General features: G+C 39.9%; 1 protein-coding gene across 17 annotated transcripts in view; it reads right to left on the reverse strand.

The window, feature by feature from the left end:
• ptprk (protein tyrosine phosphatase receptor type K) overlaps positions 1-24,266 on the reverse strand; it is a 206,385-nt gene that overhangs the window by 89,850 nt on the left and 92,269 nt on the right. For all 17 annotated transcript variants that reach the window (XM_049478680.1, XM_049478698.1, XM_049478763.1 and 14 more), the window contains 3 exons: positions 23,460-23,575; positions 15,039-15,213; positions 2,616-2,909 (listed from right to left, as the gene is read on the reverse strand). In XM_049478680.1, coding sequence (XP_049334637.1) covers positions 2,616-2,909; positions 15,039-15,213; positions 23,460-23,575 — 585 coding nt within the window. The remainder of the gene's footprint in view (positions 1-2,615; positions 2,910-15,038; positions 15,214-23,459; positions 23,576-24,266) is intronic.

Consider the following 24,266-nt stretch of genomic DNA (forward strand, 5'->3'; position numbering starts at 1 on the left):
ATCACATAAAAAAACTGTCTGGGTGAAAATCACATAGCGTTAGTGTTTTAGAGTTAACCTTAGACTTTGAGGGTCAGTTTTCTGGAGATTTTAAGTCTCAGTTTTATTTTCAATGGAAAATATAAAAGTGAATGAAATAAAAATAAAATAAAATACTAATATTGACAAGTATGAATGTAAATCGAGAATGTGTGAATTGTCACAGATTAACAATGTATATGGTTGTGCATGTGTGCATGTGTGTGTTAGTGAAGAAAGAGAGAGAGGTAGAGAGAAAGTTGGAGGGAGATAAGCATGTTATTGGCTGCAGAGATGAAAGAGTGTTTCTGCATCTGACACCCAGAAGAGCGCCCTGTTCAACCCCCCCAGACCCCTAAATTTCCTTCTACAGAGAGAAAAAGAAATGAAAGACTGAAGAGAGAGAGAGAGAAAGAGAGAGAGGGGAGAAACAAAGAGGCTGAGAGGAAGAGGAATGTGAGACAGACTGATAGATACTGTGAGACAGGTAGGCAGGTACACAAACCAACAGCGAGACAGACAGATACAAAGGGAAGGAGAGAAAAAATTCTCCTTGCTTTCATTCTTCTCTTTCTCGCTTTTCTCGTCCTCGGACCAATCTCCCTCTCTCCCCTCTCCATCTCTTTGTCGTCTCTCTGTTGGAAAGCAATCTCTCCGTCCGTGTCTCCACATGCGGATGGTGAATCTACCCTCGCCCTCCCAGCGGTAACACAGGCGCCATGGCAACCCGGAGCGACAGAGGGCCGCGGTGTCCGGATCCGCACGGTCCGGATATCAGCGCCGCAGCCATTACTCACTCTCGCTTTTTCCAATTACGCCCCTCCGAGAGCCCCCCTCCCGTCCTCCCAGGACCCCCGGCAATTATTTATATGCAAATGAGCCGCTCGCGCTCAGAGGTGTCGTGGCACCAACAATGGAAAAACAAAACAAAATCAACAAATAGATAAACACAGGAGCGTTTAACCCCGTAAGACCTGGAAAATAAACAGGCCTGTATTTTTTTACTTTTTTTACAAAAACCAGGTGAGATTTCACACTGTCGCCAAAAGCTCCACGTTCCCTGATTCTGCACTCAAAGATTTCCAGCTTAAGTCAGACTTTAAAATGTTACACACTGAATTTGTCAAGTCTTCACAGTGTTTTTGGGTGGTAGTTGATAAATTCGGACACGAGTAATACAAATAGTGTTTTGAGTTCACCCACACCCAGCTCTTAAGCGCTGGACACTATGTGCGGCAGGTCGCAGGTTTGAACCCCCCGCTCATGCAGCTTTGCCATCAAGCTGCCAGCGTTCAGAGGGGGCAAAATTGGCCCTGCTCCCTCCGGGTGGGTAGATGGCGCTCTCTCCCCACATTATTAAAGGGTGATGTCCACAACACAGGACGTCTGTGAGCTGATGTATCAGAACCGAGTCGCTGCACTTTCCTTCAAGCACGCTGTGATGCTGCTCGGCAATGCTGCATCAGCAGCAGCTCGAAAAGAGGCGGTGGCTGACTTCACATGTATCAGAGGAAGCATGTGTTAGTCTTCACCCTCCTGGTGTGTTGAGGCATCACTAGTGATAGAGGGAGTCCTAGTGAGTGGGTTGGGTAATTGGCCGTGTAAATTGAAGAGAAAATGGGAAAAAAAAAAAAAGTCAGGACTGTTTAGGTGTGTTTTCTCCATGTAGTTCTGCTCAGCGTGTCTCTCAACAACCAATCCGAATTTTCTTAAATTTCCTAGAAGCCAATCAGTGCTCTGAATGCAGACACTGGAGATGTGAGGGGAGACTACACAAAACTTCCCCGGTTGCATGATCATGCCGAGTGAACATGAAACAGAGGAAAGAAAATTTAAAGCAGCACTGTCATTTTATAAATGTGTTGTGGTGAAACATTTTGGCTTCAGTGTTGAGTATGATGAGCAAGGTAAAAAGACCATCAGCAAACAAAGCACAGTAACTATTTGTTGCTTAAGTTGATTGAATAATGTTAATGTGTAGATTTCACAGTACTCACTTTATTTATTATTGCCCGTTTGTGAAAGGGCATTTTTTTTAGATAAATTTAGTGATTTGGCCTAATCTGTGGCTCCCTTACATTAAAAAATATATATAATAATAATTTAATAAAATAAAAGTAGTAGCAGCTTGTTGATTTCAAATAGAATAGGCAATAAAATAAATAATAAACTACTGCATATTAGAGGTAAGAAAAATAGAATATATATAGAAACTGTATGTGGGTACCCTACTCTGCACTAATGACTGCATCTCCGCAAATACTGTACTAAAGGTGAAAAGGCCAGGATGTTTGACTTCATGTCTACTTTTATTTAAAAAAAAATGCTCAGACATCCGAACTTATTATAAATAATTTGAATTTATTTCCTGTCTCATTTCCCTGTAATGGAATGACCTATAGCTTAGTTTTGGAAGTCCTGAGTAGCGAATGCATCACATGACTTTGCTTCCAGAGTGGACCAATTTTATTGTTTTATTTAGCATTATAATTCATTTTTATTTATTTTTGTTTGTTTTTGCATTTGAAGACACTCTGATAATTCAGGAACATGCTTTAGGTGCATCCTAACACATATAACATGCACGTGTCACTCACCTGCACACTTGGTGCGTGTGATTAAAGCTGGTCCGGGTTGGCCGGTGCCCCCCTCTCCCGGCCGGGTCAGCAGCACCCGGATTTCGTACTCTGTGTCCGGATCCAGATGCCACAGCTTGTAGTTGGGCGAGTTGACCGCGTGAGTCTCGGTCCACGTCCCAGAGGTCATGCGATACTCCACCTCCTTCAGGATGATTGGGCCGTCACCGAAGATGGAGTTGGCGTTGAGCTGGATGAGGAGATAAGTTGGACCCACACCCAACAGCTGAGGAGGAGCAATAGGCCTCGGGGGCTCTGAGAAAAAAGACACAGAGACACTGTTATAGTTAAGCATAAAGATATTTACACTGGACAAGATAAAGATTCACTGGATGATTCCTCCACCTTGCTAAATGTAATTGCCCTGCTAATCTACACACAGGTGTTTCTAATAAAGTGGTGAGTAAAGACTTGATGGATGAATATAATGGAACATGGCTACAACCTAAGTTGCCAGTAAGTGAAAGCATAAGAAAGGTGTTTCTAATAAAATGGCCAGCAAGTGGAAGCATAAGGTAATAGGTGTTTTTAATAAAGTGGCCAGTAGGTGAAAACACAAGGGAGGTGTTTCTAATAAAGTGGCCAGTAAATGCTAGCTGACAGAATATATTGTAACACAATTGGAGTTGTATTGTATAATGTAAATGCATAAGAAAGGTGTTTTTAATAAAGTGGCCAGAGAGTGGAAGCACAAGGTATTAGTAGTAGTAGGTGTTTCTAATAAAGTGGCCAGTGAGTGGAAGAGCAAGGTATGTGTAGGTGTTTCTAATAAAGTGGCCAGTGAGTGAAAGCTCATGGAAGTAAGTGTTTCTAATAAAGTGGCCAGTAAATGCTTAAAGGCTGAATGTATGCGAACACAACCGGAGTTCTCAGCAAGTAAATGCATAAGGAATGGTGGCCAGCGAGTGGAAGCATAAGGTAATAGGTGTTTCTAATAAAGTGGCCAGTAAATGCTTATGGGCAGAATGTATTGGAACACAACCTGAGCTGTCAGTGATTAAATTCATAAAGAAAGGTGTTTCTAATAAAGTGGCCAGTAAGTGGAAGCACAAGGTGGAAGCAAGTGTTTCTAATAAAGTGGCCAGAGAGTAGAACAATGGGTATTTCTAATAAAGTGGCCAATAATACGTATTTAGCTGAACTGAAACGTATTAAAGCAAAGCTAAAAGTTAAAGCCAGAAACTGCAGAAAGTTAAACAAATACCAGCAAACAGGTTCAGTGCAACAGACTCATGCACATGGTGACACAAACACACAATCTCACACACACACACACACACACACACACACACACACACACACACACACACACACACACACACACACACACACACAAGCACACACACTATCTCTCTCAGATTCACGGATGATGCCAAATCATTACAGGACAGCAGACCATCCAGATGGTTCTCGAGTCTATCAGTGTGTGTCTGGGTCTAAAGCGAGATTGTGCTTGGCAAGGCACATGCACTACACCTACACACACACACACACACACACACACACACACACACACACACACACACAAACACACAGCACAGACACCGCATACTTTAACACATCCATCTTGATTGAAATTCTCCTGACAAACAGAGGCCACTGGATGCGTTTTTTTTTTCTCTTCGCTCTGTTATGCAGAGGCAGGGATCGAATCTGAATCGAGGATTTTGGAGGACGGGGGGCTGACTGGCAGGCAGATTTCGGTGGCTTTTCCATCTGACAAAAACGTGAGCGGTTTGCGGCTGCATTTAACCCTATAAGGGCTGTGTTTCAACACAGTTAACATCTTCTCAACAACTTTGACTCAACCCCTTGTGGCGATTCTATGATCAGAGGTTCAGCGGTGCTAAAGGAATCCAGCCTAAACCATGAGTCTAATTTAAAAAGCTAAAGCAGGAAGCTACTCAAAACACAGTATGGATTTTAGGGCTCCACCCACACTGGACAATAAAGTTATAATAATTTATTGTCACGTTTCATCATATCTTCTATTGTCCTATAACATTTGCAGCTGATTCATATACAAACAGACACACTGTGGGCGCTTTTCTGGATATATTAGACCTATGTGGCTTTATAATGACTTTTTAACATTAATTTATAAGTTGTCGGACCAGAGGAGGATAGGTCCCCCTATACATTAGCCTTGAAACCTTGGTTTCTGCAGCTCTGATGGAGTTTTCCTTGATTATATTCCAGAGGTTTTCAATTTGGTAAAAAAAAAAAAGAAAGAAACTCATCATTATTCAGTGGTCTCTTATTTTTTTACAGAGCTGTATATTCCTGCTACTCAAAACATGATTATCCAGAAGCTCCTACATTTCTGGATCAAGCACAAATCTCCACTAAAGAAACAACCGTGTTAGCGCAGAAGCCCTGTCCACCAGCACTCCCAACACTGAACTAAACACACCTACAAAAAGAAAAGTGTGTTTAGGGGTCTGGAAAGGGGCTGGAGTCAGCATTAAATGGGAGCCTGTAGAAGTGCGATGTCGTTCTGCTTGGTTGTTGTTAGTGAAGTGCTGCAGCTTTAGTTGGGACAGTGTGTTTGCTTTGGGGTGTAAGAGTGTGTGTGTGTAAGTGTGTCTCTGTGTGTGAGGCAGCAGGCCAGAGACTAAGCATTTAAACAGGCTCGCCTGAGCTGGCTAATTAACTACGACAAATGGGGAACGCTGGAGCCATCTGGGGTGGCAAAGCGAAGGTGTGTGTTTGTGTGTGTGTGTGTCCTGTCTCATGCCGGCTGAAGAACATCTCGCAGAACATCCTCCTCCACTATGAAACCCCACACTCAGCAACGTGGGCTGATACTGTAGTTTAAAATGAAGGTTAATCATCCCAAACAAAGTTGCTTACATGCATTTTCTGACACTGTATTGCTATTTTTCATTTGTGCACATTTACCAAATTCAAATAGTCGCTGTCCAATGAAAAAACAAGTATCTGCATATTTGTGGATTTTTAGTTTAGTAAATAATTTGAACACTCAAACCACACAAACACTGTGACAAAAAGTCTCAATGAACGAATAGAAATTCTATAAAATAAAACTCTATTTACATTGACTTTTATTGAAAGTTAAGAAAGTTTCATCACTCTCTGGTAAAGTCTTTGTTTTTGAGAGACGATGCTGGGAAAAAGAAAAAGAAAACATGGTCCAAACCAAAAATATGGTCCAGAGGTGGTGTTGGTCCTGATCAAGTGAACCACAGTATGGTTTGTTTCAAGTGGTTCAAATTTTCTGACCAATTACAGAAATTTGGGGTAGGCTATCATCACCCATTTAACAAAAAAAAAGAAGTGTGGCATTGCCACTATGATCGGGAGGTCGCAGGTTTAAATCCCGGTCATGCAGCTTGCCATTAGCAACCGGAGCCCTGAGAGAACACAATAAGCTTTGCTCTCTCTGGGTGGGTGGATGGTGCTCTCTTTCCCCACATCACTCCAAAGGGTGATGTCGATCAGCACAAGGCGCCTGTGAGCTGATGTATCAGAACCGAGTCGCTGCGCTTTTCTTCGAGCCAGATCAGAAATGCTACATCAGCAGCAGAAAAAGAGGAAAAGAGATGGTGGCTGATTTCACATGTATTGGAGGAGGCATGTTGTGCTAGTCTTCACTCTCCTGGTGTTGAGGCATCGCTAGTGAGTCTTAATGAGTGGGTTGGGTAACTGGCCATGTATGGCACATATCAAGATGTCTTGTTTAGTTTATCTGTAGATTAACCCTTATTTATAAACAAAAATAAAATACATCTGGGGTCCATGACATCAAACACCTTCATCACCTTATCAGTGGTGTCATTCAGTGTGATTGAGGGCATCCCATTAATGGTGGGAAGTAGGACTGACTCTATACTACATTTGTACGAGGAAATTCTGAAAAAAAAAAATAATAATAATAATTTAAACAAATAAAGAAATAATTTTAAAGCACTAAACAGGTCTTAACTGACTGACTACATATGGGGTGGGGTGTGTGCAAACTTTCACTTTAAAGGATTTATGAGACCAGCTGTCACATTCAGAACTCAAATGCAAAGCCCAGAGACGTCTGTTGGCAACAAGCTCATTTCACATGAAGCTACAAAAGAGGAAAACAAATCAGTGATATATTAAAAGACGTGTGTGTGCTGTATTGTGAGTGAATGTGTGTGTGTGTGTGTTCAGTTGTAATGAAAAGGTCTGTTTCAGAGAATACAAAGAACACTCGAGAGGCTGAGGCTTTTAAACACACAGGAGAAACGCAGCGCTTCATTCATCTCACTCATTACCACACACACACACACACACACACACACACAGAAGTAAACACACAATAACAAAAGCTGAAATGGAAGGAAAATGAAGAGAGAGCTAGCTGTATGGAGAGGAACACCGTGTGTGTGTGTGTATATGTGTATCTCTGTGTGTGTGTGTGTGTGTGTGTATGTGTGTGTCTCATCATCAGGTGTTATTGGTCGGTGCAGCAGGTCTTCCATCACACTGCTGACAGGAAAGAGTGATCCTATTTCTCTTTCCTTCTCCATCTCTTTCTCTTCCCCTCTACCTCTTCTCCCAAATCACTGTTTTGTTTTCTCTCTTTATCTTCCATTTCTCTCTTCTTCACCTCTTCTTTTCTTTCTTACTCTTTCAGACTCTTTTTTTTCTCTCTCTATACTCTCTCATCATCTCTGCCGCCTCCTCTTTTAATCTGCTGTTTAAAACAGTAATAAATACCGTGACATGCCACATGTCACAGAGCAGTGATTAACTAGCATCGTGTCCCATGACTTTTGCCATGTCTTATCAAAACCAAAGAAAACTGAACTGATCTGAAGCATACGCATATGAAGCCTACTGCATTGAATGTGACTGTGATTTCTGTCAGAGGCTCCTATTTTATTGATCTATAAGCGAGATGTTGTGTCTTTCATATCGTGAGGACACCAAAAATAAAAAAGGTCACATCCATCTGGCACTAGTACCACTATCAGACCTCTAGTAATTTACATTGCCTTGCCATGAGCATGCTGGCCAGTGTTCAACCTAACTCAAAAGATAACACCTCACAACTTATCTCATACAGGAGTGGGCATTCCCAAGCCATCCCCTGTGGTAACATTTTATCACCACTTCATGTACAGCTGTCAGTTGAAAAAAAAAAAAATGCTAGACCATGATGCTACCACCACCATGCTTAACAAGCTGGAACAGTTCAACAGAATCATTGAAAGCTAAAAGTACCGTATTTTTCGCATTATAAGGTGCACCAGATTTCTATAAATAAACGACTATTTTCTGGTCTTTTTTCATACATAGGCGCACCGGATTATGAGGCGCGTTTAATGCGACACTAGTAAGTAGTAACTAGTAGTAGGAAAAGGGGGTGTCACCATGTTTTCCTTCATTCAGACAAAAGACAAAAGTCAAAAAAGCACTAAAGCAAAGCACTTCCATTTATTTCAGTAAGCTTAGATTTACATATTTTCACTAAAAGCTGGAGCATAAGCATTAGCTGCTAACTGCTAGTGGTTAGCAGCTTATGCCATTTTACAGTGCTACACTGAGGAACCCCAAGTTTTCTGGTAAGCCAGGGTGATACAAGCTAGCGTTTTATCCTGTGTAGGTTGTTTTAACAAGGTAAACACGCAGACTACAGCCTGATATACTCATCTCTGCACGGCTGGGGTTAGCGACTAATGCTAATGCTGCTCCAGCTGTGTTAGCCGGGGTTAGCAGCAGGCTACAGACCGATAATACTCACCTCTGGGCGGCCAAAGAGCTAGCGCTTAGCATGGTTAGCAGCTAATGCTAATACTGCTGGAGAACTGACTGGTAAAATTTATAAATGAGGCGCACTGAAAGGATTTTAAGTGCTCCTTATAGTGCGAAAAATATGATATACATAAAACATCTGACCACAAATGTGTTTAAATACAGACAGAAAAGAAATAAAGGGAAGATGATCAGAGAAACGTTCAAGCAGATGAACAGAAACATGTCTAATTTCTCTTCTTTAAGGTGGGGGGGCTCTGCGCTGACACATCGGGGGCTGTTACGTTTGTTTTGACATAGCTGTTTATTTTTCCCCCATCCTCGTTTTCATCCGTTCATCATTAGGGACCAAGTGCCATCCAGTCAGATTTACCTTCTCTCTCTTACCCTCTCAGCTCAACGCTGTCTCTACTGCACACACACACACACACACACACACACACACACACACACACACACACACACACACACACACACACACACACACACACGTGTGTGTTTTCTTCAGCAGATGACAGGCTGAGAGATGGCAGAGAAAAGTTTTAATCTACCTTTCAAAAAGTATCTCCTCTCTCTCTGACAATTTCTGTCTCTCCAGCTTACTCCCTCGCTCATGTTCTCTCTTTTTCCGTCCTCACTCTACCTCTCCCTCTCTCACTCATTTTCCCTCTCGCTCACTTTTTCTGTACCCTCTCTACTGCTCTCACTCACATATTTTTTTCTCTTCTCTCCCACCATCTTTTTCTTGCTCGTTTTTTTTTCTCTCAATTCTCTCCCACCATCTCTCTCTCTCCCTTTCACTTGCTCACTTTTTCTTTCCCATTATTTAAATCAATGTAGCTTTATTAGCATGACTGTGAGTTACAGTGTTGCCAAAGCATTATAACAATTAACAACAACAATAATACAAACATACACAACAGACATGATAATAAAATTTTAGAACAGAAAGAATCATTATGATTGTTATAATAATTATATTATCAATCATTTTAATTATATAATATAATCACTTTCTGTGGGGTGGGGGTCCCCAGGATTTTAGAGGTCTCATTTAGAGGTGTGTGACGTACTTACATATTTGTGAAAATTGTCCAACATTTGGGATTAAATCTTTAAATCTTGACCTCATATACAGTGAGAACACAGTCTCCAAAAAAAAAAAAAAATATATATATATATATATATATATTTTTTTGTAATAATGTTTATAATAACAATATATATAATATACACATATATATATATATATATATATACAATATATATAATAACATTATAATTACTAATTATAATAAATAAACATTTCAAATAATAATAAAAATATAAATATATTCTCTCCTATTATCTTTCACTCACATTTTTTCTCCTCTTCCCAGTGCTGTCATTTTCTCTCCACTTGCTCTCTCTCTTTCTCTCTCTCTGTCTCTTTCTCTCTCTCTCGCACAGTTATTTTGCCATTGCTCTCCCTCTCACTTTGTCCATACTTTCTCTCCTCCCTCCATCATTTTCTCTTTCACTTTCTTTCCCTCCTTTCCTTTTCTCACTCACTTCTTCACTTCGTCTTTCTCACTTGTTCACTTTCTTTCTTTTCTAAACAATTTATTTCAGTGCATGCTGTGTGAGTGTGCATGTATGTGTGTGTGTCTGTGTGTGTGAGAGTGAGAGAGAGAGAGAGAGAAAGTAAAAGAGTGAGAGAGAGAGAGAGACAGGTATCCTCAGCACCAATCAGACCATGTTTACTGCAGGCCACACACTCACTCATCTCTCAGTGTCTCTCACACAAACAAACACACACACACACTCCAGGGGGGATGACAGGCCTATCTCCAGTCATTAGAGCAGCAAGATTAGTCACACACACACACACACACACACACACACAAAGCTGCCTAGGCTCATGTTTTGCTGCAGAGCTGTGGTTTTAATACGATCATCATGTTTATCCACTCTCCACTCGTTACCTCCCTCAATAAAAGCAGATGTTCTGCTGCTGTTACACCGTTAACTCCATCTTAATGCTCTGATTTATTATTACAGCCCCTTTCCTATTTTTTTTCCTTGGATTTTATTTTTATTGCAACATTTGAGGGGTTCTAAACCAGAAACATGTACTTTGAATTTTCTTTCTATACAACTATCTTCCAATAAATGAACAGACAAATAATACGCTTATTCTGTAAGTTTTAAAATGGGAATGGTTATACAAATTTATATACAGAGACCACTTAAAAATTAAATTAAAAATAAAATCAAATTGAAAATATCTGAAATATAATCAAGAGGAAGATGGATGATTACAAGCCATCAAACCAAGCTGAACTGCTTGAATGTTTGCACCAGGAGTGGCATAAAGTTATCCAAAAGCAGTGTGTAAGACTGGTGGAGGAGAACATGCCAAGACGCATGAAAACTCTCAAAACTTTATGTATATGAACTTGTTTTCTTTGCATTTTTTCGGGTCTTTTTGGGATCACGTTTCCTCTGTGTACTTTCCCGTTTGTCTTGTCCATTTTCCCCTGAAGACTATATTAGAAGCAATAAGTTCGTTTCTTCGGTGGAACAGTTTTAGCTCCTTCTGCTGCTCTTATCTGAAAATGGCGGTGAGGTTTGTAAACAACTTTGCGATGGTGATGCTTAAACACCTCACCCTTTGGCCGCTCACGTCACAGATTTGCAGGTTCCCAATGAGCAAGATTGTGGGGCCAGAACGAAACTGGCTCTTCTGACCGAGAACCTGTGATTTTGCGTTGGAAAAGTACAGAACTGTTCGGGAACTTGGCACCAGCACCGGCACCATGCTGATGGAAAAGCATCTAATGTGTAAACTTAATGAGTAAAACATTACAACATACTACAGGACACCTTCAGAGGTCCTATGGAGTTCATGCCTTAAAGGGTCTGGGCTAATTCAGAGGCATTGGGGGGGGGGCTACACAAGCAGGTGGTCTTAATGTTATGGTGGGTGTATGATCTACAAGGGATGAACAGTTTTAAACAGCTTTCTATCATTTTTTTATGTGTATTACAGTCATTACACCCTTAGAAATTAGGCAATTATGAACGTAAATACGTAATTACTTTTCAATAACGCAGCTAAACAATAAAAAAGTCCAGACTCAACAGGGTTATTTCTGGCACAAATAAATCTGGGCAAGCATCAGCTCAGATTCTGACTTTCACTCATCTAACGGAGCCGGAGGAGAGCGATCACTGAGAGTTTGTCTTGGAAACTACAGCCACAAGCAGCGCCTGTCAATAAAGTTTATTTCCAACAAGTGAGCTTTGTGGGCGGAGAGGGGTGTAATGTCATTACTCACAACCGCAGGCAAAAGCACTCAAATCTCATCACAAACTGTGTTTATGCCTCTCTCCATCTCTCTCTCCCTCTTTCTCTCGCTCCGCGGGCGCTCCAGAGACGACGCGCAGATCAATAGTTCTTTCAGTGAAAGAATTCGCTATTGAAATTCTCATTTGTAACACAGCCCCCCCCCCCCCCCTTTCCAAAACAGCCGGGAGGGCCCCGTGTCACGTCGCGTTAGAGAGACTAGCCGCTAATAAAGTGCTAGCCCGAGGTCACGGGCGACAAGACGGGCCTCAGTGCCAGCTCCCATTAGGCCGCGCTCGCATCTGTGGCCCAAAAATTTCCGCTAAAATTAGCGTCTTTTGGATCCTTGTAGCAGGATGTCAGCTAGGGAGTGTGGCGCAGAATCCTGACCTGTCACCATCGCTAGCCTTCAAAACCGGATGCTAACGCGCTAACGCCGGGGAGCGGCTGGCCCCGGGACAGAGCTAAGTACGAGATAGGCTTTACAGTTGTTTAAGTAAACAAGAAAGTCAGCGTGTTACTCGGAGTGGAGTGAAACTGCAGTTTGGAAAGTGGTAGGGGGTGGCCGGGCGTGAGGTTAATTCAGTTCTATGTCCGCTAACATTAGCGCTAAACTCGCCAACCCAAAACATGCAAGCTTTTTCACCCTCCGGTAAGGTTTAGCATGAGTTTCATTTAGCGCGATTTGCTGGAGTATGAATAAACAGATGGTAAGTGTAGTTGCTAGCTGTTGCAAATTGCTGATCAGTAGACTGTTTAAGAAGTTTAAGAAGTTAAGGGGCCATCTCATCAAAACTAAATTAAAAAGCTGTTTCCAGTGAAAAGTAAGATCAAGACGGTCAATCAGCTTATTAATAACATGATTTACCAACACAGGGTATGTGATCACCTGGAAGACATGCTTTTAAACCAATTTACAGTAATAATCTAAAACTAGCTTAGATCTTCTAAAACCAGCTACCAAAAAAATCTGGTCATTAGCTGGATTTTTCAGCAGAGATTAGAGCTGAACTAATGATTATTTTGACAATCGATTAGTATGATAACTATTTTTTTGATTACTTGATTACTAATCAGATAAAAAGGTGAAAAACTATATTCTATTTCTCACATTTTATTTAAATAAACCAACCTGTCTTTTATTAATGCTGAAATTGTATAAGAATCACATGACCTACAATTATTCAATATTAAATATTGTGTTTACATGAGGAATTAACCCAGTTAATGTACAGTTACATTAGTTTTGTTATCATCATTATTTAATAATACAACAATAGTGTATGTAATATAAATATACACTTGGTTGTGATTCTCAAATTTTCAAAAGTCCAAGCAGCATTAGGCTTTCAGAAACTGCCGCCATATTTAAATTGGAACGGAAAATTAGCTAAACTCGAGCGAGATTTACTAAATTTACTAATAATGAGACGGGTATTGTTTAACTACTCTAGCAGGCTTTTGTAACATTGTCACTAGCATTAGCTTGACTGAAACTATGACTGAAATGGCCTGTTCTAGAACTGCTAGTTGAGCTGCCACATTTAAGGTGGAATTTAAGGTGGAAGTAAAAAAAATTAGGGGGGGCAATGGTAATGCAAACTTATTTGCTAATTGTAAGTAAGATACAGTATGAATTTACTAAGAATGAGAAATCTTGTTTAAATACTCTAGTTTTTGTAAGGAACGTTTTGTGTAATTAACAAATTATCCATGAATCTCAAGCTCCAGCATGCATTCAGCTTAATGGTGCTTTACAGCAATGGCTTTGGTTGGCATACTGTCCTACATTAGGGGGTAGCAACTGTATCATACATGTATAATAATGTAGACCCAACTAATCAATTATGAAATTGTTACAACTATCTTAATAATCAATTTTAATCAATTTAATTGATTAGTTCTTGCAACCCTAGCAGAAATGCCTAAGTCTCAAAACAAAGCAAATCTATTTTGCTATTATAAATTTACACGTTCAGTGAAGCAATCAGTGCACATGTTCACACTGCAATGACAACGGAACGGGACAAAGTAAAATCTGGTTAAAATTGCAAAGTGTAGACTCAAGGCATCTTTTCATCTCACAGTCAACATTAGCATGAATTTAATTCAGCATAATAAGGCTTTACGAATTTGAATAATCAGATGCTAGCTGTAGGTGCTAGCCATTGCTAATCGTTGATCGGGTTGCTGCATAAAGAAGCACTCAGTTTGGATAGAGCAGCATAAGCGAATGCTATTATAACTGCGTCTGAGCAATTAATCCACTATTTCAACTGCTAATCTGTTTACAAATTTTGGGAAAAAATAATCTGAGAAACATATGCAGAGGCTGTTAATGAGGATTATCCATTCAAACTGATCATCATAAATAGGGAGAACCAACCATCCAAAACATTTAAAACTTATTTTAACATGTATTATGTTTATTTGGACACAATATATTCACAATAATCACGTGACGCAAAAAGGCATCCCCACATTCTCTTTTTCTTTTTCCATGCAAGCTGCTCTAAAACAACCCCTTTTGTAAATTTCTTTATGATTCCACAAAACCACCTGCCACATACAGCTCTGGAAAAAAATTAGGAGTCCACTTCAGTTTCTGAATCAGTTTCTCTGATTTTGCTATTTATAGGTATATGTTTGAGTAAAATGAACATTGTTGTTTTATTCTATAAACTACAGACAACATTTCTTCCAAATTCCAAATAAAAATATTGTTATTTAGAGCATTTATTTGCAGAAAATAAGAAATGGTTGAAATAACAAAAAAAGATGCAGAGCTTTTAGAACTCAAATTCATGCATCTTGGTATGTTCTTCTCCACCAATCTTACACACTGCTTTTGGATAACTTTATGCCAATCCTTGTGAAAAAATTCAAGCAGTTCAGTTTGGTTTGATGGTTGTGATCATCCATCTTCCTCTGGGTTATATTCCTTGGTTATATTCAAGGAACTCATTATTTTTAAGTGGTCTCTATTTTTTTTTCCAGAGCTGTATGTTCATTCATTCATTTATTCATTCATTCAGCATTGATCAGTTTAGCCTCACCCATTATTATGCTGAAGTCATAAGGAGTGTTTCATCCCTATTTTTATAGAATTAAGGGTAGATAATATGAAAAGAGCTTGTTAACATACATTGTAAGGGACAAATATGCATTGTAGACATGAATTATGAAGACATGAACCCATATAAACCAATATAAAAATAAGTGGAGCACATATATATTATATTTGCTTGTTTGAACAAACGAGTGCACTAGTTATCCATATAAACAAAGTACTCCACAACACTTACCTCTGACGATGAGTCCAGCGAAGTTGGACACCCCAGAGCCTCTCTCTGACTGGGTGACACATCTGTACAAATCCTGGTCCTGATTGGTCACTTCTTTGAGTCGGAAGGATGCGGCAAACTTCCTGTGGTTGATGTTCTTCTTTTCGGCCACGGGGATGTCCTCACCGTTACGCCTCTGTCAGAAAACACAAAGCCGGCGGTTACTCTCCTTTGCTGATGCACATCTACACTTTCGGAACAGTTCATAAGATGCATTGTACTCTGAATAATAACAATATAATGAGCTCTGATTTCTGCTGAAAGATCTGAGTTGTATTACAATATATTTTAATATGAAACTTCAGAGTAATTTCAGAGCTTAAAACTCTCACCCATAACTTCATTACCATATCAGCATCTTTCATCCTCTTAATCAGATAGCATCTCCGAGTTATTGAAAACGATAATGTATTCCTCCTCCTCCTCCTCCTCTTCTTCTTCTACTTATTTTCTCAGAGGCCATATCTGATGATGAGTCCAGATTTCAATAATCAAAGGCAGGGTTAGTTTATGAGGAGCATGGCCCCTTCCATTTTCTCCTATTATATGGAAAAAAGGCCAAAAATGCTTGACGGTGCTCCCGAGAGAGTGACGCTTTTCAGTGTGTAAGGGGTTTTTGTTCATGTTGTTTTTTTTTGTTTCCTTTTTTTTATGGATATAGAATATATTACACACATTACACTGATATGTGCTGGTCTTTTACCTGTTTATTCCTCATTAAACAGACTGGTAATCTGGCTAAACAGCTGATATTAAATATAAAACTTGTGTCTTACTTGTGCAATAGAGCTTTTAGATTTGTTTACAGTGTTACTTGATCTATTTAAAATATATTTAAAAAGTTTTGGAGGAAGCCCAGTTAAAGTTGTTGGCGTAGGGGGCGCTGAGTGGTCCAGTGGTTTAATGCGCTGCCACTATGAACGGGAGGTTGCAGGTTCGAATCCGGTTGATGTAGCTTGCCATCAGCTGCTGGCGCCCAGGGGGAACACAATTGGCCTTGCTCCCTCCAGGTAGGTAGATGGCGCTCTCTCTCTATCCGCTTTCAGCAGCAGCTCGAAAAAAGGGGTTACTGAATTTTTATGTGTCGGAGGAGGCATGTGCTCGTCAGAATCCTCCAAGGGTCGCAGGCACCACTGGTGATTGGGACGCACAAATGGGTGGGACAAATGGATAGCCAAATTGTGGGGGAAAAAAAAAAAAAAAAAACGGGGAAAATCAGAAATACATTTACAAAAAAAAGGAAAATAAAAGCGTATCTATTTTTAAGGTCTATTGTTTACATTGTTCAGATGTTTTTCTGCTAATGAAGTCTAATTTCTTCATATATAGTGTAATTCTGTGGGACAAAGTAAACCCTTTACTAATCAAAGCCTTAATTTAAACCCTAATTGTTTTATTGTATATGTACTCCTAACAGTACAGTCACAAACCTTTATGAGCCCCTTTTTTATAATTATAATAAAAATACCATGATATATTGATAAAACTATGACAGTTTAAATTTTTCTTTAAAAACAATCACTATTAAATATTTTTCCTTATAAAATCACTACAGATAAAATCATATAAGCCATGCATTGTGATACATATCATATTGCCAATACACATCCCTATTATCTTCCAGTTCAAGTTTGCTATGTTGCATCTTTTTTTTGTTTGTGTTTTTTACTGTGTGTGACTCTTCAGTGCAAAGCGAGTTTTAGGGTGTGTGCAATGTCTAAACACACAACCTTCTCATTCTTATCATTCTCAGTACTTCAGTTCCTACGCTAATTCTGTAAAGAGTACAGGCCTGCAGCTGTTGGAATCTATCTGCACTATTGTTTCCTCAGAACATGTTGTGTAATGAGAACAGAGAATTCAGTCATTGTGTCCTGCCAGAAGAGGTGAGGATGGATTGGGTAAGACAAAAGGCATTTGAATTTCATACCTACACTAAATCTCAGAGTTCCTGATGCCTCAACGACCAGATAACTAGGTCAATCATGAATAGTAAACTAGACCAACTGTATAAAAGCTTGAATGCTTTAAAAAAGTGAATAAGTTAATAATTATCACTGTATATAATGAGGAAATTGGAGTATGATCTGAGCATGCACACACTGTGATAGTACACAAGTGTTACAGTGTTGTAGTCCAAATTCCACTGTAATGATGGACATCTTGGAGACAGAAGATGGAATGCTGCTCGGTCAGGTTCCGCTGCCAAATGTTTGGAATTGCAGACAAAGCCCAGATCTGCCTCGATTCACAGTTAGGTCAGAGTTACAGTGGTGTTTTGAGGTTTTGGGCACCCCGCCCTGGTCAAAAGGTCTGTTACTGTGAATAGCTATACAAGAAAATGATGACTTAATTTCCAAATGGCTCTAAAGGTTAAAGATAACACTTTTTTTTTATTTGTGTTTTCTCTCAAATGTTGTTTTTTTGTCAACTTGACCTTTTAATTTTTTGTTAGCTGACAATTTTTATTATTAGTAGTTTTTTTATTATTAAATTACTTAAATAGAGGAAGTAAATATCTGAAAACTCTAAACTGTAATGTTTTAGTCTTCTATTTTTTTTCCCATTTTCTTCCCAATTTACACAGCCTTATTAGGTCTCCCCCTATTACAAGTGATGCCCCAACACCAGGAGGGTGAAGACTAGCACACACCTCCTCCGATACATTTAAATTTAGGCATCATCTCTTTTCAATCTGCTGCTGATGCAGCATTGTCGAGTAGCATCACAGCGCACTCGGAGAAAAGCACAGGGACTTGGTTCTGATACATCAGCTCACAGACGCCTCGTGCTGATCGACATCACCCTTTGGAGTGATGAGGAAAGAGAGCGCCATCTACTTAATCAGAGAGAGCAAGACCAATTGTACTCTATAGTGTGTAACTATAGGTTTAAATAGGATCTCTGGTGGATTTCACGTTTTACAGAAACTCTAAGACGAGGTCAGTGGCTGAACTGCACTTAGCATTACACAAGTTGTAAAGTAACATATGACAGTGTAAAGACTGTTATTAGTGTAGAAATTTCTGTTGTTTGTCTTGCTGGTTTCGCAGTGGTGTCAGCCAATCAGAGGTGATATGTTTGCATGTATGAATATTCATGAGCAAAAGCCGAAATCCTATCTTTTCTCCCCCACCGCACTCCTCCACAGGACTAAAGCACTGTTATACCGAATCACTGGAGCCTTTTTTTTCCACAAAAAAAACCCCAGCTCACATTATTATTATAGTTAATAAAAATAATTGATGGAATGAGACATTTAAGGCTTTTAAGCGAAACTCAATAAAGCTGTTTTGTTAGGCTATTTTTTTTTTTTTTTTTTTTTGGAAAGCAAGTTTTGCATGGTGTTGGGCAATGTCAGCCTCTCTCTCTCTCTCTCTCTCTCACACACACACAGACACACACAGACACACAGTCATTAAGCCTAAGCTGATGTAAACTAGAAGCCAAATTTCATTTCCTGTTGAGGCCCACATTTTGACATGTTGGAACGATGGGCCTAAAAGAATCTCAGTGACTTAGTGACTCAGGGAAGAAAAAAAAAAAAAACAGAAACAAAACATAACTAAGTAAAAAAAAACAAAAAAAAAAAAAAAACATGGTAACATAGTGAGTTAATATCCCCCACAAATGAAGCTCAACAAATCAGTGTCACAACTGATCACTGTCGGAAATGAGCGAGCGTGTCGCTGGAAGAGGACACACACACACACACACACACACACAGTATATAATTCATTATCCCGTTCCCACTGACAGCTCTCATTAGCCAACCACTCGCTGAAACTGATCAGACGAGTGTAACGGACCGCACTCGCTCTTATCCCTTCTTTCTACACGTTTTCACCTCTCCATCTTTCTCTCCTTCACACTCTCACTGCCCTGTCACACGAGACAAGTCTCTACTTCACTCTCTTTCACTGTTCTTGTTTGTGTGTGTGTGTGTGTGTGTGCCTCAATCTCTCATCTTCACATCTCTATTTTTTTCTCTCCATCATCCCCTCCCCTCTTCAGACTTAACTATTATCAGCTTATCATGGAGCAACAGGAGTTGCTCCAACAGGAGTTGCCCCCCCCCCCCCCCCCCCCCCACACACACACACACAATCACACAGTTACACACACAGTTATCATTATCAGGGCAGAGCTGGTGGAAATCCTGCAGCAAATTGAAGAGAGAGAACGATCTCTCTACCTTCATCCACTCAATCTCACTCTATCCCTCCTTCTCTCACTCTCTCCATTCACTTAAAGTCTCTCAATCTCTTTTTCTCTCTCTCTCTCTCTACATCTATACAATCTCTCTCTCTATTACTTCTCTCTCTCTCTCTCTCTCTCTCTCACAGACATACAGACACTCAATCTCTCTCTATCCATTCTTCTCTCTGCATCCACTCAGTGTCTTTCCATCACTTCTCTCCTTCTCTCATTCACTCGTCATTCACACTTGATGCATCTCTCTCTCTCTCTCTGTCTGTCTGTCTTTTTCTCCCCACTTCTCTTTACATGCACTGACTTTATGTACTCTATCCATTTCTCTCTCTCTCTCTCTCTTTCTGTATCTGTATCTCTCTCTGACAGTTTCAGGTTTAATGAGGGGGCATAGCCCTCTCTCTACCCTCTCTATAGGAGCTGATTAGTAAGGATGTGTGTGTGTGTGTGTGTGTGTGTGTGTGTTCATGTGGTGTTATTTATACCCTTGCTGACCGCTAATAAGACGTCTTTTACACAACTGATGCAACTCTTAAAGAAATGTGAAATCAAACTAAAAAAACAACAATAAAAGTGACTATTTCCGATAAAGCATCACACCCTGAACCCGGGACATCACATTTCCCATCAGCCCTGCAGTTCTGCTGCTTTTCGCCATCGCTAACTTTTTCACCATTACAGTCTGAAACAGTTTACACTCCGTTAATTAAACAGAATCTGGGTTTATCTCTTCTTTCTCTGTCTGATTCTCTCCTGTCTGTTCAACACCATATTCTACAGACTGGTTCATAAAGCTGAAAACACTGGGAAAAAAAAGATACACTTGTATAAAGCAGGTCTGTGTAGTAATGTGGATTAATTGGTGGGCGGGGTCATAGTTGCAGCACTGTGATCATAGCAGCAAACAGCTAACAGGTTGCTGGTTAGAGAGGGTGGGTGCTATCAGTCACTGATCAGAGAGAGGAGGGCTCCAGATTCTACATTATTGGCTAGTGGAAGTGGATGGGAAGAGACAGGCAGTGAAAAGTTCACTTGAAATTACTTTCTCTGTCTCTGCATAACCCCCTCTATCTCTCTCTCTATCTACCTCCACTCAGTGTCTCTCTATCCCTCTCTTTCTAGCACATCCCTCTCTCATCCTTTGCTCTCCATCTTCTATCTCTTGCTCCCTATTTATCTCCACTCAACGTTTCTTTCTTTTCCTTCCCTCTCTATCTATATCCACTCAGTCTCTCTCTCCATCTCTTCTTTCTCTCTCTCTCCCACTCTCTCTCTCGCTCCCTATCTATATCCACTCAGTGTCTCTCTCCATCTCTTCTTCCTCTCTCCCACTCTCTCTCTTTCTCCCTATCTATATCCACTCAGTGTCTCTCTCCATCTCTTCTTTCTCTCTCTCTCCCTCTCTCGCTCCCTATCTATATCCACTCAGTGTCTCTCTCCATCTCTTCTTTCTCTCTCTCTCCCTCTCTCGCTCCCTATCTATATCCACTCAGTGTCTCTCTCCATCTCTTCTTTCTCTCTCTCTCGCTCCCTATCTATATCCACTCAGTGTCTCTCTCTATCTCTTTTTTTCTCTCTCTCGCTCCCTATCTATATCCACTCAGTGTCTCTCTCCATCTTTTCTTTCTCTCTCTCTCGCTCCCTATCTATATCCACTCAGTGTCTCTCTCTATCTCTTTTTTTCTCTCTCTCGCTCCCTATTTATATCCACTCAGTGTCTCTCTCTTTCTCTTCTCTCTCTCGCTCCCTATCTATATCCACTCAGTGTCTCTCTTTCTCTTCTCTCTCTCTTTCTCCCTATCTATATCCACTCAATGTTTCTTTTTCTCTTCCTTCTCTCTCTCTACATACACTTGGTGTCTCCATATCCCTCTTTTTCTAGCACATCCTCTCTCTCTTTCTCTCTATCTACATCCACTTAGTGCCTCTCTTTCTCTTCCCTCTCTCTTTCTCTCTATCTATATCCACTCAATGTCTCCCTATATTTCTAGCACATCCCATGACTCTCTTTCTCATCCTTTTCTCTCTTATCTACATACACTCTCTATCTACATCCACTCAACCCTCCCTCCCTCCCTCCCTCCCTCCATCCATCCACTCAGTATCACTCTCTCTATTCTTTCTCTCTCTCTCTTTCTCCCTATCTATATCCACAAAATGTTTCTCATCCATCCATCCATCCATCCATCTACATTCACTCAGTGTCTCACTATCCCTTCCTTTCTCTCTTTTCTCTTGTCTCTGTAACCTCTTCTCTCACTCTCTTTCTATATTCACTCAAATGTCTCTTTCTTTTCCTCTTTCTCTTCCTCTTTCTCTATCTACATCCACTCAATGTTTATCTATTCAGTCTTACTCTCTCTTCCTCTCACTTTATTCATCTCTATCTATATCCACTTAATGTCCCTATAACCCTGTCTCTCTCTCTGTAACCTGTTCTCTCCCTTTCTCTCTCTCCGTCTACTAGTGTCTTGCTATCCCTCTCTTTTGTTCTCCTCTCCTGCTCTCTCTCTCTCTTCATATACTTCAGCATTAGTAGATGGATCATTATGTGGAGTGTTCTCATTATATTTTACTTTTTGCTTCTTCAGACAGCTCTGTGTGAACTTTTTGATTTGCTGTTAATGTCATTAAACATCTCCAATAATAAAACTAAAAGAAACCCCTTCAAAGAGAGCCTGTCTCCAAACTTTCGACTTCTTACTGCCACCGCACTTCTGACACTGAGGAACTGTGTGTCCGTTTTCTCCGACATCCAGGCCCGGGGAGAGCTTCACACTGCGAGTGTGTTCTGCACTCTTAAGTGTGTGAGTGTGTAAAAGCGCTTTGATCCTGCGTTTGCCCCGCACTTCCACATCAAACGCGCCACATGTTGGACACGGCCGAGGAGGAGCTGGCGGCTCCTCTTTATTTGAAATTGAAAAACGGCCGTCGCAGGATTTTATTAAAGCTCGGCTCAGGTGGACTCGCTGCTTATTCCATTTCCTCTCCCGCTCAGAGCTTCTTGGTGAGAGATGTGTCAGACTGCGATTAACCCTTTCAGAAAGGCGTGATTTAAAATTAAAGAGCCCGAAAACTGCATTATTCATTTTCCAATAAATAAAAGAGTCAGAATAAGAGTATAAACACTACTGCACTGTTCATTCGTGAAAAAGAAAAGCCATTTCATGCTTTTGCCCCATGGAAAAACACAGAGTCTATACATGCTGCAGCCTGTTTATTATATTTGTGTGTACTACAAACTATATTGGCTAAAACAGAGAAGATTATATAGGAATCTGAGGTAATTACTGCTGAACAACAATTACTTTACTAAATAAATGAATGGAATATATATAAGTATTGCAATTACACTAATGTTGGAAAAAAAAATGACTTGCAAACCTTACTGAAGCTCAGTGATTACCTGTTCTGCAGAAAAAAAGAAAAAAAAAAAAAACAGGGCACCTGTTTCCACAGCGGCAGCACACTGTTTGTGTGCTGTTGTCTATACATGGCAGCCCTGAGTGTGGAAATGGAACTGGGGGAATGGTGGTGGGCAGATTCAAAGGCCACAACTCACACAGATTACTGTAATATACTGCACAGTTGAAATATGAAGGGGTTTTTCTTAATATCTGATGATACATCCTGATTATGTTATGAGTTACTACAGAAAATATAACCCTTAATGGTTCTTTAATCCTTTATCATAGCCTCAAAAAGATGCAAAGGCATTAACAGAAACATTAATATGGTTGAGAAGTTCGTAGACTGAGGGTTAATAACAATATCCAATCAATGCTGCTGTGCTTTTTTGATCTATAATGATGGTGACCTAATAAAACCTTTAAAACATTTATTGACTCAGAAACTCTTTGTATATTCTTTACGAGAAAACAATAGAGAGGAATTTAAGAAAATCAAACTTGTAAGTACACACTCTTGGGGGAAAAAAAAAACACATAGGGCATCCAACAAGAACTAAAGCCTTACCCATCCTCCGAAACAAACAAGGCAGGTTTATTCTAAATGCTGATCTATTTCACTGTGTTCAGCATGAACCTGCACAATCCCCTCTGGAGGTAAAATTACTCCAATAAACACATATTCAGCCAGTTCATTTCCTTTCCACCACCCTGTGGAGAAAGTTTAATCAGCCCGTGGTCGGTGCTGATCAGATTAGCGTACCTGTAGCCAGAGTTTGTTGTTGACGGCGTCTCGGACTGTGGCGATACACTGGAAGGTGGCGTTCTGACCAGCGTTCACCTCCACATCCCCCAAACGCAGGAAATGAGGTGATTTATCTACATAAACACACCAAAAAAACACACAGTCAGTGGTCAGAATGTGCTGCCGGTCAATAAAGGATATGAGATGCTGCAGTTAGGAAAAAAAAGGAAAAAAAGTTTTACTTTTTTTTTTTAATGAACAAAACTGAGGAAGGTGTGTAATTTGAATTACTTAAAACAAATATTACTGATAATTAAGCTTGTTTTATTTTTTCCAATAATACACAACAAAAAAATGTGTGTAAAATGTTATATTCAAGTTGGAAATAAGGTAAATCATCTATATTGACCTTTTAACATTCTCAAAATGGTAAATGCCAATATTTAGACATTATTTATCTTATCTTGTACTGCTCTTAATTCACACTATCATGCTACTATAGCAAAACTTGCACTCTGCTACCTGCCTACTCACCCTATGTATTTTATTTTTTTTGTGTATTTATCCTTATCTATTTAATCTGTTCTAGTCTATTTTTATTGCATTCTTTTATTTTTATCTATATTATCTCTTATTTTATCTATATTATCTATTTTAACAACTCTATATTATCTACTTTAAGAACTATTTTAGCTCTTGGGTGTAAACTGGATCGTGAGATCACAATTTGGTTCCACCTCATGTACCACCTTAATTTAGATTTAAGGTAATGTGATGCACAGAGGAGTTACTTCATTCAGTGTGGTATACCTATCAGACATGAAG

This window comes from Astyanax mexicanus, chromosome 1, assembly GCF_023375975.1.
Source record: "Astyanax mexicanus isolate ESR-SI-001 chromosome 1, AstMex3_surface, whole genome shotgun sequence".
In the NCBI taxonomy this organism is placed as follows: Eukaryota; Metazoa; Chordata; class Actinopteri; order Characiformes; family Acestrorhamphidae; genus Astyanax; species Astyanax mexicanus.